General features: G+C 41.4%; 1 protein-coding gene across 1 annotated transcript in view; it reads left to right on the forward strand.

The window, feature by feature from the left end:
• iqca1 (IQ motif containing with AAA domain 1) overlaps window positions 1-14,541 on the forward strand; it is a 189,280-nt gene that overhangs the window by 70,099 nt on the left and 104,640 nt on the right. Inside the window, exon 9 of the mRNA XM_067987925.1 lies at window positions 12,370-12,445. Within this exon, the coding sequence (XP_067844026.1) occupies window positions 12,370-12,445 (76 nt within the window). The remainder of the gene's footprint in view (window positions 1-12,369; window positions 12,446-14,541) is intronic.

A 14,541-nucleotide genomic window follows, 5' to 3' on the forward strand; every position in this document is an offset into this window, starting at 1 on the left:
CCATGAGGACGGCCTCAACCGGGATCTTGGGTTCATGTCACGCTACATGTAACCCCACCAGCGGAAAAAAAAAGTTATCTGTTTTTAATACAACTGGTCATTCTCTCTCTCTTCCTTTCGGATGTTTCTCTCTCTCTCTCTCTCTCTCTGTCTTTGGTTCTGGCCGTTTGTATACTCAGTAGTCTTGTATCTAATGTCTCTCTGTCTGAACACTATTCAATTCCTTTGATTGCCTTGATAACAGGCAGTTGGAAAGATTATCTGAAATCACCAGGCATTGTTCTCTGACTATATATGCGGTAACTTTCAAGGAATCTCACACTCACCTGACAAAGGAGAAAGCCTCCGAAAACTTGTGATTTTCAAATAAATCTGTTGGACTATAACCTGGTGTTGTAAGATTCCTTAAATCAAGAAGAGGCTTTATTTTACACAATACATGCAATTGAACAGGATGATACTTCCAGCCTTCTTTAAACTTCTTCTATAATGTTTCCTATAACACGAAAAAATGTGCTGCACTGTCCTGAATGGAGGGCAGAATACTCAATTTGTGAGTTTTTCTTTCCTTCTGCTCAGCGTCTAACTTTTTAAAATCGACTGGCTATATCTTAATTTCCACCTTAGGCCGATGCCTGCCTCTCAGAGCTGTTCCTGAAACTCACTTTAATGTAAATGCAATCCTCCACTATAACTCATTCCTGAATGCTTTCTGTGGAAAAATAGTCAAAATCAGGGGTTTTAATAGAGTAAATATGAAGAAACTGTTCTCACCGGCAGAAGGGTCAGTAACCAGAGGACACAGATTACAAAATAATTGGCAAAAGAACCAGGAGGGAGATGATGATGATAAATTTTATAACGCAGCGAGTTGTTACGCTCTGGAATGAACTGCCTGAAAGGATGGTGGAAGCAGATTAAATAGTGACTTTCAAAAGGGAATTGGATATGTACTTGAAAAGGAAAAATTTGCAGGCTATGGGGAAAGAGCAGGGGAGTGGGATTAATTGGATAGCTCTTTCAAAGAGCTGGCACAGGCACGATGGGCCGAATGGCCTCCTGTGTGTATAATTCTGTGATTCTAAAATCCTGAAACACGATAGGCATGTTACTAGAATAAATCTCCTTGCTTAGAAATTCCAGTGAGAATGGGGCGTGGGAGGAGGTTAAGTTGACTTTCTGGCCTGAGGTCACCCTGTTCCCATCCGACGCCATTTCACCTTTGCGATTTTCAAGCCGGCTGAGGCTCCCACTGCAAGCAGGCCACTAGCAGCAACAGATTTGTATACCCCCCCCCGATCAGTAACCCCATGGTCTAGCACATCCTTCACTCCACAATCACCTATAAGCAGGGCGATCAATCCTAATTCAATGAGGAATGTAGAAGGCATTCTGGGAGCAGTACCAGCAATAACTCAGAATGATGTACCAACCTACTGTAGCTTTTGCATGGGGCTACCTGCAAGCTAAGCATTAAAAGCAGCAATTTATCCACAGAGCTAAGCGGCCCCACAATTGACAGGTCAGAGTAAAGCTCTCTAGCCCTACCTCTTCCAGTAGAGAGTGGTCGTTAACAACCAGGCAACTAACAAGAGGAGGAAGAGGCTTCATGAACTTTCCCTCAGCCATGTTGGAGCCCAGCATGAGTGCAAAAGGTAAAGCTGAAATGTTTACAAGCATCTTCAGTCAAAAGTACCAAATGGACGGTCCTACTTGATGACCTCCCGAGGACTCAACAGTGCCAGTATCGAGTCATCTTGGTTCACTCCACATGACATTAAGAAGGAGCTGAGTGCACTGGGCACAGTGAAGGCTGTTGGCCTTGACAGCATCCTGGCTGTAGTACTGGAGACGAGCATACCAGAGCTAGCTGCACTCCTGTCGAGCTGTTCCAGTATACTGACACTGATAGTGTAGATTGTTGCCTAGGTATGTCTTATCCACAAAAAAACAGGACAAATCTGACTGGCCAATTAATGTCCTATCATGCTCCTCCGAGTCATCAGTAAAGTGATGGAAGGAGTCATCAATAGTGTCATCAATAGTGTCATCAAGTGACACTATCTCAGTAATAACCTACTTAATTGATGCTCAATTGGATACCGCCAGAATCATTCAGCTCCAGACCTCATCACAGTCTTGATCCAGACATGCACACAAGAACTGAATGCCACAGAAGAGGTGAGAGAAGCTGTCCAAGGCAGCATGTGACCAAGTATGACACCAAGGAGCCCTGGCAAAACTGAAGTCAATGGGGGTCAAAGGAAAACCCTGCATTAGCTGGAATTACGCCTGAAGCAAAGGATAATGGTCATGGTTATCAGAGGCCAATCATCGCAGCCCCAGGGCATTGCTGCAAGGTGTTCCTCAGGGAAGTGTCTTTGGTCCAACTATCAATGCCCTCCCCTCCATTAGAAGGTCAGAATGGGGTTGTTTGTGGATGATCCCACAGTGTTCTTCTAACGTCACAACTCCTCTGATAATGAATATCCAGGCTTTGGCTGATAAATGACAGGTAACATTTGTGCCATATATGCATTATTACTATAAAAGCACACCAGAGGCTGAGACAAGTGACTCATCCCTCAAAGCCTCTCCATTATCTACAAGGTTCAAGTCACTAGTGTGATGAATACTCACCATTCACTTGGATGGGTGCAACCACAACAATACTGAAGAAGCTCAACGCCATCCAGGACAGAACAGTAAGTTTGATCAACGTACCAGTCATTGAATTAACTCTCCAACTGTCCATCACTGGCGCAGTGTGACTGCAATATGTGCTATCTACAGGATGCACTGCAGAAACTCAGAGTTACTTTGGTAGCACCTTCCTCACCTATGACCTCTATCACTGAGAAGGACAACAGCAGTAATATTGTGATAATACCATCACCTCCATGTTTTCCTTCAAGCCACATACCATCCTGACTTGGACATATATTGCTATTCCTTCAGAATTTCTGGGTCAGTATCCTGGAATTCCCTATCTAACACCATTGTTGGAGCATCATCACCAAAAGGACTGCAACAGTTCAAGGAGACAACCCACTATTACCATCTCATGTGGCCTTGCTAGTATTGCCCACATCCCAAGAACAAATTTTTTAAAAAGAACAAGCATTGTCAGGTATCATGTGAAGAATATCAAGTAATGTAATAACAAAAGGAATAATTCCACCCCTGAATTTAGTCCCCTTTCAGCATAACAAACCCCTTTAATTTTGGAGAAATAAATCTATGTCATGTTTAACATTTTACCATCAGAAAGCCACATGTAGGTTGTGACAAAATGTCTGAGGTACCAAGAACCTGTATTTGTTTTCAAGGTGATTGTCATTTTCATATACCATACCTCTTTTTATTTCTGTGTAGCATTCCTTAACGAGTCGACATCCTTAGACGCGGGGTGGTGCCAGAGGACTGGAAAATTGCAAATGTTACACCCTTGCTCAAAAAAGGGTGTAAGGATAAACCCAGCAACTACAGGCCAGTCAGTTTAACCTCGGTGGTGGGGAAACTTTTAGAAACAATAATCCAGGACAGAATTAACAGTCACTTGGATGAGGGTGGATTGATTAAGGAAAGCCAGCATGGATTTGTTAAAGGCAAATCATGTTTAACTAACCTGATAGAGTTTTTTGATGAGATAACAGAGAGGTCGATGAGGGCAATGCAGTTGATGTGATGTATATGGACTTTCAAAAGGTGTTTGATGAAGTACCCTATGGTAGGCTTGTCATCAAGATTGCAGCCCCTGGAATAAAGGGGGCAGTAGCAACATGGATGCAGAATTGGCTAAGGGACAGAAAACAGAGAGTAGTGGTGATCGGTTGTTTTTTGGACTGGAGGGAGGTGTATAGTGGTGTTCCCCAGAGGTCGGTGCTGGGACCACTGCTTTTCTTGATATATATTAATGACTTGGACTTGGGTGTACAGGGCACAATTTCAAAATTTGCAGATGACACGAAACTTGAAGGGTAGTGAACAGTGAGGAGGATAGTGATAGACTTCAAGAGGATATAGACAGGCTGGTGACAGATGAAATTTAACGCAGAAAAATGCAAAGTGATACATTTTGGTAGGAAGAATGAGGAGAAACATAGAAAATGAGAGGCAATATAAACTAGAGGGCACAATTCCAGAAGGGGTACATGTGCATAAATCATTGAAGGTGACAGGGCAGGTTGAGAAAGCAGTTAAAAAAGCAAACATAATCTTGGGCTTTATAAATAAAGGCATAGAGTACAAAAGTAAGGAAGTCATGGTGAACTTTTATAAAACACTGGTTTGGCCACAACTGGAGTATTGTGTCCAGTTCTGGGCTGTGAAGGCCTTAGTGAGGGTGCAAAAGAGAATTACTAGAATGATTCCAGGGATGAGGGACTTTAGTTATGTGGATAGACTGGAGAAGCTGGGGTTGTTCTCCTTGGAACAGAGAAGGTTGCAAGGAGATTTGATAGAGGTATTCAAAATCATGAAGGGTCTAGACAGAGTAGATAGAGAGAAACTTTTCCCATTGGCGGAAGGGTCAAGAACCAGAGGGTATAGGTTTAAGGTGATTGGCAAAAGGACCGAAAGGTGACATGAGGAAAAACTTTATTACACAGCTAGTGATTAGGATCTGGAATGCATTGCCTGACCTTCAATCATGACCTTCAAAAGGGAACTGGATAAGCACTTGAAAGTAAAAAATTTGAATGGCTATGGTGATGGGGCGCGGGAGTGGGACTAGCTGGATTGCTCTTGCATAGTGACGGCGCGGACTCGATGGGCCGAATGGCCTCCTTCCGTGCTGTAACCTTTCTATGATTCTATGACAACTTCATGAAAATATGTGTCTTGGTAGGCTTAAAACATCCAACCTGAGATGAATCACATTGAAATATATCATGGTGCCTCTTACATCTTTGTGACAACATGACGTATCTTCTCCCTCCTCAAAAGTGATTTTGTCAATGCTGTGTTTTTTTAAGTGAAATTTGCATGAAATAGACAGAGGTTTATTAAACTTCATGATACTTAAGTCTGAATACCTTTATTCAGATTTGAGACAAAAATGCTTTTAAGAAATCCACAAACTGAGTAAAGCGAGGAAAGGTTTAAATGGGCCATTAGGAGACTGAAATGGTGAAATTTCTAGGGATGATGCCTCACTCTCTACCCCAGAGTCACACAATCAAAGCTTAACGTTGCCATTCAGACTTTATTTGTTCAATTGTTCCTACTTTCTCAGCCAGACTGCTAGAATGAGCTCCATGCAGTGCAAAGGAAAATTTGACTTCATCTGGCTTTTCTCCCATCTCCCACCCACTTTGGCCATGGCAGAACATTGGCAATAGTTGTGGAGAAACCCAAAACCAGGTACATCCAGCCCACCTAATTAAGGAAGACATGAATGTCAAGTGACTTACCAGCACATACCTTCCGACATTTCTCCTTCTAAAGAATGCAATTGAACCTGAGACTTGAGTGAGTAAGAGGTAGAACGTTTTTAACCCTTTGTAGTGGCATAAGAACCAGACTTGCAAAATAATCTTGAACATTGTTACAAGTGTCTTTACAGCATCTATATTATATATAAAAATCTGGACATATAAGGCTAGATATCCTGCTGTTGCAGAATTGGGTGCATCTTCAGCCTGTCACAAAGATTCATCCGTGACTGCGGCTGATTTTCTGGTATTGAGGTCATTTAAATAATTTTATCAGGCTTCTTGCTATGGAATTTGCCTGGGGGAAGAGACTGGTTGTAACAGGCCTTGGAGACTCTGTGCTACCGATTACCGTTTGTTTAAAAAAAAAATGTAATTTTAAAATTTATGCTTAAGCCAATCCCTGATGAATCGCTGTTGTTTTGGTGCAAATCGCAGAAGATATATCGGATTTTGTGTTTCTGTCATTTGAATCTCATTGGTAGATCCAATAGAACGGGACCCCAACTCTTTTCCTACCCCTGTCCCAGTTCTGCCAAAAAATTGGTGCAGCCAGGGCAGAAAATATCAGCTATAATATTTTGGTTCATGTGCTGCTAAAAGATAAAATGGGCAAATTTGAAAAGGTTTGTACGGAAAGGAAAATTAATTGGAAATGGAAAATAAATTGGCAACAAAAAATAAAGCTCAGGCATTTTACTAAATAGGAGCTCTGGTTCATGTGAAAGGAACAAGTTTCTTTTGTTGTTTTTCACTAACACGCATAAATCTTATACACTTTTAAGTCCAGATGTGAAATATTTATAGCCAAGTCTACAGATGGAAAATTAGAGCATTATTTGTAATCTCGTTGTATAAATCAGAATTTCCAGTTAAGAAAAATATTTCTGCTTAACAAAAAAAAAAAATATTTCTGCTTGGGACGTATTAATGTTCCCATGGCAACACCAATAAATGTTACTTTATGAGAATTATGCCAGAATATCTTCTCATGGTCCTCAATGACTGACCTGTTGTACTCATTTAAAGAAACAGAATGCCTGAAGCAAGATTTGTTACAAGTAGATAATATCGTGATTCAATGTGTTTTTATTTTACCTCTCCTGAAAACAACCCCACCCATTTGCCATAAAAATATATGAAGAACAGAGCAGTGCCACCAGCAGCAATTTTTTAAAGGGCGACTCTCTTTATTTCCCTTTCCCTTTTGGGGATCTCCTTGCACCAAGCAGCAAGAGTTGGGTGAGAGAACAGGCAGACCATCTTTTCCTAGATCTCTGCTAATGCTGCCTTGAAATCAGCAAGGAGGAGGTGAGTGATTTTCCCTCTTTCTTTCTGAGAGGGCAGCTGATTTCTGCTCTGTGCTTCCCTCATTAGCTAACTGAGGCTGTGAAGTAAGTGTGTTGGGAGGTTTATAGGCATGAACCTGTGTCCTGCCATTGTGGGCCACTGTACACTGGCACCCCGCTGCCCGGCTACCAATTTTGTTGTGGGCATGAAAAAATACTGGCAAGTAAAATTAAGGAAAACCCCAAAATGTTTTATAAATACATAAAGAGCAAGAGGATAATTAAGGAAAGAGTAGGGCCTGTTAGAGACCAAACAGGTAACCTATGTGTGGAGGCGGAAGATGTGGGTATGGTTTTTAATGAATACTTTGCATCTGTCTTCACAAAAGAGGGGGACGATTCAGAGATTGTAGTTAAGGAGGAGTGTGAAATATCAGATGGGATAAACATAGTGAGAGAGGAAGTATTAAGGTGTTTAACATCTTTGAAAGTAGATAAATCACCAGGCCCGGATGAAATGTTTTCCAGGCTGCTAAGAGAAGCAAGGGAGGAAATAGAGGAGGCTCTGACCATCATTTTCCAATCCTCCCTGGCTGCAGGCGTAGTGCCTGAGGATTGGAGGACTGCTAATGTTGTCCCTTTGTTTAAAAAGGGAGAAAGAGATAGACTGAGTAAATATAGGCCAATGAGTCTAACCCCGGTGGTGGGCAAATTATTGGAATCGATTCTGAGGGACAGAATAAATCGTCATTTAGAAAGGCATGGGTCAATCAAGGACGGTCAGCATGGATTTGTTAAGGGAACTTTCTGCCTGACTAACTGGATTGAATTTTTTGAGCAGGTAACAAGGAGGGTCGATGAGGGTAATGCGTTTGATGTAATGTACATGGATTTTAGCAAGGCTTTTGACAAGGTCCCACATGGCAGACTGGTCAAAAATGTAAAAGCCCATGGGATCCAAGGGAAAGTGGCTAGTTGGATCCAAAATTGGTTCAGTGGCAGGAAGCAAAGGGTAATGGTTGACGGGTGTTTTTGTGACTGGAATGCTGTTTCCAATAGAGTTCCACAAGGCTTTTTGGGGTATATATTAATGATTTGAACTTGAATGTGGGGGGCTTGATCAAGAAGTTTGCAGATGATACAAAAATTGGCCATGTGGTTGATAGTGAGGAGGAAAGCTGTAGACTGCAGGAAGAAAAGTGGCAAATGGAATTAAATCCAGAGAAGTGTGAGGTAATGCATTTGGGGAGGGCCAACATGGCAAGGGACTACACAGTAAATAGGAGGATACTAAGGTGAGGAGGAACAAAGGGACCTTGGAGTGCATGTCCACAGATCCTTGAAGGTAGCAGGACAGGTAGATAAGGTGGTTAAAAAGGCATACGGGATACTTTCCTTTATTAGCCAAGGCATAGAATATAAGAGCTGGGAGGTTATGCTAGAACTGTACAAAACATTGGTTAGCTAACAGCTTGAGTACTGCGTACAGTTCTGGTCACCACATTACAGGAAAGATGTGATTGCACTAGAGAGGGTATAGAGGAGATTTACGAGGATGTTGCTGGGCTGGAGAATTTTAGTTATGATTCTATGATTCATTGAGGGAACTTGGTTGTGGTGCTAGCCACAGCATGGCATAGCCAGCCACGTTGGTTGAAGTGCAAAATATTTAAATTTTATTCCAACCCCCTCTGCCTTGTTCAGTGCAGTCACTTGTGCTGTGATCGATTACATCAGGCAAGTTGGCTTTAGTTTTTGAACCCCTCTGCAGCCCTTAGCAATCCTGGACCACTGAAGGTACTTTCAAAGCTGATTTTTTTGCTGTGATTTCTGAGGATTCGTTTTTGGGTCCCTTCTTGCATTGCACTTTTGTTGGCTCTTTGGGTTGGATCTTTATTTTGCTTACTATTTTTGTTTTGAATGACATCTGCAATCTTTTGGAAATTCCCTTTGCTGTCAAAGAGATAGCCGGGTGCACCCATTGCATACTTGCCTCCACTGGGGACCACAGAGCACTGAACGCTGGTTTAGTTCTATCAGCGTTGCCATGGCCTTGAGATTTTAGACCTGAACTTCTTCTGGAGGTCTTTTTGGAGCAAATCTGAGGCAGGTCAGAACTTCCGATCACCCCAAGGATGCCCCCCTCACCCCATTCCAAAATCCCATGGTCAGGAGTAATTGCAAAATTTGGGCAGTGTGCCAAACACATTGTAACCTTGATGCCTATCTCAGCTGGAGGAGGGAGCCGGTCCACTGCATAAATGGACTGTCATTCCTGCCCAAGAAGATGAAAAAGTTCAAAAATGTTCCACTGTCCCTGCAAACAATTGCTATGAGGAAACCAGCTCTTTAAAAGTTTAAATGCCTTTCAGCTGCACCCTTAGCAATGCTGGATGCCAGGGATACACTGGCATCCCTTGCACCCTGTGTTCCTAGGGTACAAATGGAGGGAAATACATCATATGACCTATCTTTTGGGAGGCTGCTACCCCAGCTAATCAACCTATTTAACATCCTGGATAGCATGTGTGTTTCTGGGAGTTAGCCCCTTTGAACCAAATTTAACTTCATAGAAACATCATAATATAAATTAACCTGAAAATCTTTTATAGGTGAAATAGGTAAAAATCTTAAAGTACAACAGGGAGTCTTTAACAGCCCTACCCACCATCCGTGAAAGGTATTCTGCAAGGGTGAAAGTTGTGTCATGCTTGAATGTGGTCGCCTCGTGCTCGTGTTAACGACAGCAAAGTGGTGTGTAATGATAAGAGAACATCCCAAATGAATAAGCAGCTGGTTGCTGGTTGAAGGCAAAGTCTTTTAGTGTGTTGCAAGCATGCAATTGCGGAGCACTGTTAAATGCGGACTCGCTAATCTCGGCAGACTTCATTGGGGTGTTGAATTGTTTTCCTTATCGGGAAGGATGACCTCTTCAATGAGATACTACTTTGACCTGCTTTGGCCGTCTCTTCCCATGCAGCCCTAACTGCAGCTTGTTGAGGAGGGTTGTCCTCAAATCCAAACATGCTGCTTGTCCTTATCATCACCTCACTCAAAACTGGCAGGTAGCAGGAAGCAACAAAACAAACCCTTCCAAAAATTTAGTGAAATTGGTTCAAGACACAATCTTGAGTTTTATTCCCCAGCTGAAAATTCAGTGGAGAAATTTACATTTATAACTTAAAGTTCAAAGACAGAAAATCATGGGCAGCTGCTCGCGATTTAGGAACATAGGAACAAGAGTAAGCCATTGCGCCCTTCGAGCCTGTTCCCAATATGCACTGCAGAAGGCGAGACTCTGCTGGTAGCATGAACACGGAAATTGAACTTTATAGAGTTGCCTGTACAGTATTCTAAATAGTTGGAAAGTGTTTTTTTAGACAGCCCGACTCCTTTGTTGGGAACCTGAGGCTCAATTTGAAGCACTTAGCTAGAGTTTAAAATACTGAATGAGGCTTTGCTGACTGTTTTTCTGCAAATGCCTTGGTTACCCCTGATTGGTTGTAATCCACGTCAATCATGGTAAATCCATCCTCCTCTTCATTTTGGCACCCGAATGTAGATAAAGAATCCCACCTTCCTGAGTCTAATGGACACCACAAAATATTGGAGCTACTGGGGGAACATAACACCAGTATTGTTTTTATAATTAACAGTATGAATTCAAAAGATACCAAAACTTGTAATTCCTTAGCCTTGTCTCCTCCCATTTCTTTCCAATGATGAAAAAGAAATGAATCTTGTGAGGTAACTAATTTTTTTAGTATAAAAATATCAAGACAAAGTTAACATTTGGACTTTGAGGTATATTATGTGAATAATCAAACAGATGCTGTTTGATGATGAAACGTATGTAAATTAATGCAGCAATTCATTTATTTGCCTTTCCAGAGTCCTCTCAATCCTCCAGTCATGCTCCACATCCCCTCTTAGGAATAGTACTCTGGCTTGGTTTTCACTCTGCATGTGCAAACACGGGTTTAGACGTCTGAGACCTAAGGCCTCCCCTGCATCTTACTAAACCTGATCATTGCTACATTGCCCTCATTGCCTACACCATGTTACTGGATAAAAGAATTATGCATCCACATAGTCCTAGCACAGCTGAGGAGAAAGACAGCTGTATCAGGATGACACAAATCGGGCAGATCGGGCTGTAAAGGTATCCTGCTTGTTCGCCACAAGTGCTTCTCAGCTTGCCTGTTTGATCAACCGCTAGAAGTACTTGCCAACCTACATGCTTGTTCACTAAGCCTGAATGCTTCCTGGACCATCTGCACCAAGTGCATCCGTACCTGCCCACCTGCTCTAAGTGCTTCCAGGTCTGCCAGTTTGTTGGCTTCCCAGTCTAACTGCTTGCCTGCTGAGCCTGAATACATTCTAGCTCACTTGCTAACTTATCCAACCTGTGTGCTTCTCGATCTGCCTATTTACTCTGGCTTGGTTTTCACTCTGCATGTGCAAACTTGGGTTTAGATGCCTGAGACCTAAGACTTCTTGATCTGCCCACCTGCCTGAGTGTTTCCTGGCCCTCTTAGAGTTAAAGGAGGAAAAGTCAGAGAGAGATTTTCAGACCTTGCCATTGCAAGAACTTACAAAATCTACCCTTAAAAGATCACAGGAGCTAAAGGAGGAGACCAAAAGAGAACAAACTGCGAGGGTGTTACTTTCCCATCACCCTTGGTCATATTCCTTTGACAGATGTAGCCTTGCAAGGTTGCCTTTGCATACAGCCATTTATGCCTGTTCAATAAATCCCTTTCCTACCACCTTCAACTTTGCAGACATCCAACCATCATAAAAATGTTATACTTCTCCTGCTTTCCTGTGAAGTTGAAAGACGCATAGCCTACAAGATGCCGTGTTTTCTACACACCCACTCAGGCCTATAAGCTCTTAGAGTCTTGTTACAGGTTAGTTATAAGATCTTTTATATCAAAGGGATAATTAGACTGCTAGTAAGATCAGCTACAATTGAAAAGTTACTGGATACAGGTAATATAAAGAAATTAATATAAAGACAAATCATTAGCAGTATCATCTGATCAACCCTTTCCTTGCAGCTTAAAGGGATAAATGCCTGCACTTTAGTTGTACACTTTAACAGCAGAATAATATGTGTGCTACATGGTATAAAGGATCAGTCCCTATACAACAAATAGGAGATCAACTATATTGTATATACATCCATTAGTCTGGGATTGTACTCAGTGTTTATTAGGAATTTGAAGACAGAGAAAGTGCAAGATAAATGTTTGGCTTTTGCAGAGTGGGAATTTAGCTGGAGGCAAAGAGCTCTATATAAAAGCATTGAGTTTTTTTCCTTCAGCTCATTATGTCAAATACTGCTCCTTAAGTATTTCTTACTATTCTCACAGTTTTACAAAAATTATGGCTATTTTTATTCGAAGGCTGTCAAACAGCCAGCACATTGAGTCTGGTTCCAGTGTTCCAGTTGACAACCTACAAGGTTGCACACTAGGTTCCAACTCTATGGTGAACTTATAAAAATAAAAATTTAAATCCCAGGTTAAGTTGGAATTTCCAGGGAGGAAATCAGAAAAGTAAAGTAAGCCTTGACTTGTTGTATAACACATGTGACCCTTTCAAAATTTAAAAACAAATGACTCTGTTTTTTCATGCAGGAGGAAGAGGAAGGTTGGAAAATGGCTCGGAGTCATTTCCTCTCGACAGTGACAGAAGGTCATAGCACATACGAAGGTGGGAAAAAAATTATGTACGTGATGATTATGTTTGATGGTCACATTTGAATCCATCACTACAACCATTAATGTGTATGGGACAATGATGTTAAAACAGGATTTCTGAGAATTAAACAAAAACAAATGTGTCACAATAGCACCAGCAAATTTTCTCATGTTGTTTATAACTTTTATCAGTTACAACCAATTCTAATTCTAACATTTTGCTGTTGCTGCTGTGAATATTTTCATTTTAAGTTGTTAGTACTTGTGAAAACATTGGTTACTAACACAACAGCATGAGGGATTTGAATCAACATATCAGTTCAAATAGTGCAATCCCTGAAACACAAGTTATTGAATGTTTCTATAGATATTGAGCTCCTTCACACTTTTCTCACCAGGTCTCTTTTGGGCAATGAGGTAGTAGGACCCTTTTGCATTTCAGTACGCAGTGCCACAGAATATGTTTGCGGCTTCAGTTTCACATAAAGTAAGCTCCTTGCATCAGCCATGCCATCGAGGATAGCACCAAGAAGAGGCTACGTGCTTCCTTTAAGGAAGGGAGGGAAGGTAAATCAGCAGGCAACATTTCCAGCCTGATGTTGCATACTTTTCAACAGCCAGATCAATAATATCATTAGCAAAGGCCTGAGTTGAAGTCAACTGTCCAGAACTGTCCTCTTGAGTTTGAGGAAATGTGCATAAGCCTTTTTAAATGCAGTGCTATATTTTTTTTACCACCAGAACCAACTGTACCAAGTGGGCAGAAAAACAAATTCTTAATGAATGTCATGTTTTGGGATTTTTAATATTTTTTTCTTCACGGGATCAAGTTATATTTATAAATTTTGTTTTTAAACATGGTGAATTTTCACAGCTTTATAAAGAAAGTCCACAGGCTACAGGCATTGAAGGCTGTGTATTAAGCCAAACGAGCCAGTTTGGGGATGCCACAACTTACAGTCTCTTTCCTGTTACATGAGCATTTGCAAATGTTACTTTATTGTCTCTGTAACATGCAGCAATCCTTTTGAGAGAATTTGATGCTGGGTTTGTACTGTGGAATAAATAGTTTTATACCGTGGAACATTTAACTTCCCACAGTCTATCAAAGATGTTGTTGTCTATCTAAATAAAAATATAGTTAAATTCCCTGCTGTTAAGTACACCACCTGGCGAGGAATTGAGGCTTATAAACCACAAAAATCTGAGGTTTGATCTTTGGTTTGTACTTGCTTAGCTGGTTTCAGTTGGGGTTCCACATTTAGATTCAGTGTCCCTCGGCTAAGTAGTGCAAAAAAAAGTAGCCAAGTTCTCTGCTCCTGCTCACTATCCAGTAATTGCATTTTTTTAATGCTGTGTATTATTATGATCTGGGATGCACTGCCTGAAAGAGTGGTGGAAGCATATTCAATAGTAACTTTCAAAAGGGAATTGGATAAATACTTGAAGGGGAGAAAATTGCAGGGCTTTGGAAAGAGCAGGGAAGTGGGACTAATTGGATAGCTCTTTCAGAGAGCCGGCACAGGCAAGATGGGCCGAATGGCCTCCTTCTGTGCTGTAAGATTCTATGATCCTATTGGAAAATACATATGTGTGAATGTTGTGTGAAGGCAGGATTAGGCCTTATTATGCAGCTCCCTCCAGTTGAATAGTTCACTAATAATTCATTGGTGGACCTGGAACATAAATAGGAGAAATTTATGTTGGAAAGCCAAAGGCATAGGCTTTTTAGGAGTTTTACGAAGGTAGGAAGAGAGATGGCAAAGTGAAGTGATTTTTGGAGAGAATTCCAGAGAACAGGGCAGTAGTGGCTGAATGGTGAAGCAGATTGAACAGTGAATTTGCAGGATTCAGTCAGAGTGGAGGGTACAGGGTAGGATGTAAGACAGAAGTAAGACCATAGATATGCATGAGTGGTGGAAGCATTAATCTTGCATTTTAGCCTTTAGGCTGATAGCAGCTTTACGGAAATTACTGTCTTCCTGGCGTGGAAGGTTATTATGTTTTCAGCTGTGATGGATACTTGCCGCTGCAATAGAATAGCACACTGCTGTTTCACCTCTGGAACTTGCATTGGAATCCAGCCACAACTGATAGCATGCTGACTGT

Source organism: Heptranchias perlo, chromosome 7 (assembly GCF_035084215.1).
Source record: "Heptranchias perlo isolate sHepPer1 chromosome 7, sHepPer1.hap1, whole genome shotgun sequence".
NCBI classification, from domain to species: domain Eukaryota; kingdom Metazoa; phylum Chordata; class Chondrichthyes; order Hexanchiformes; family Hexanchidae; genus Heptranchias; species Heptranchias perlo.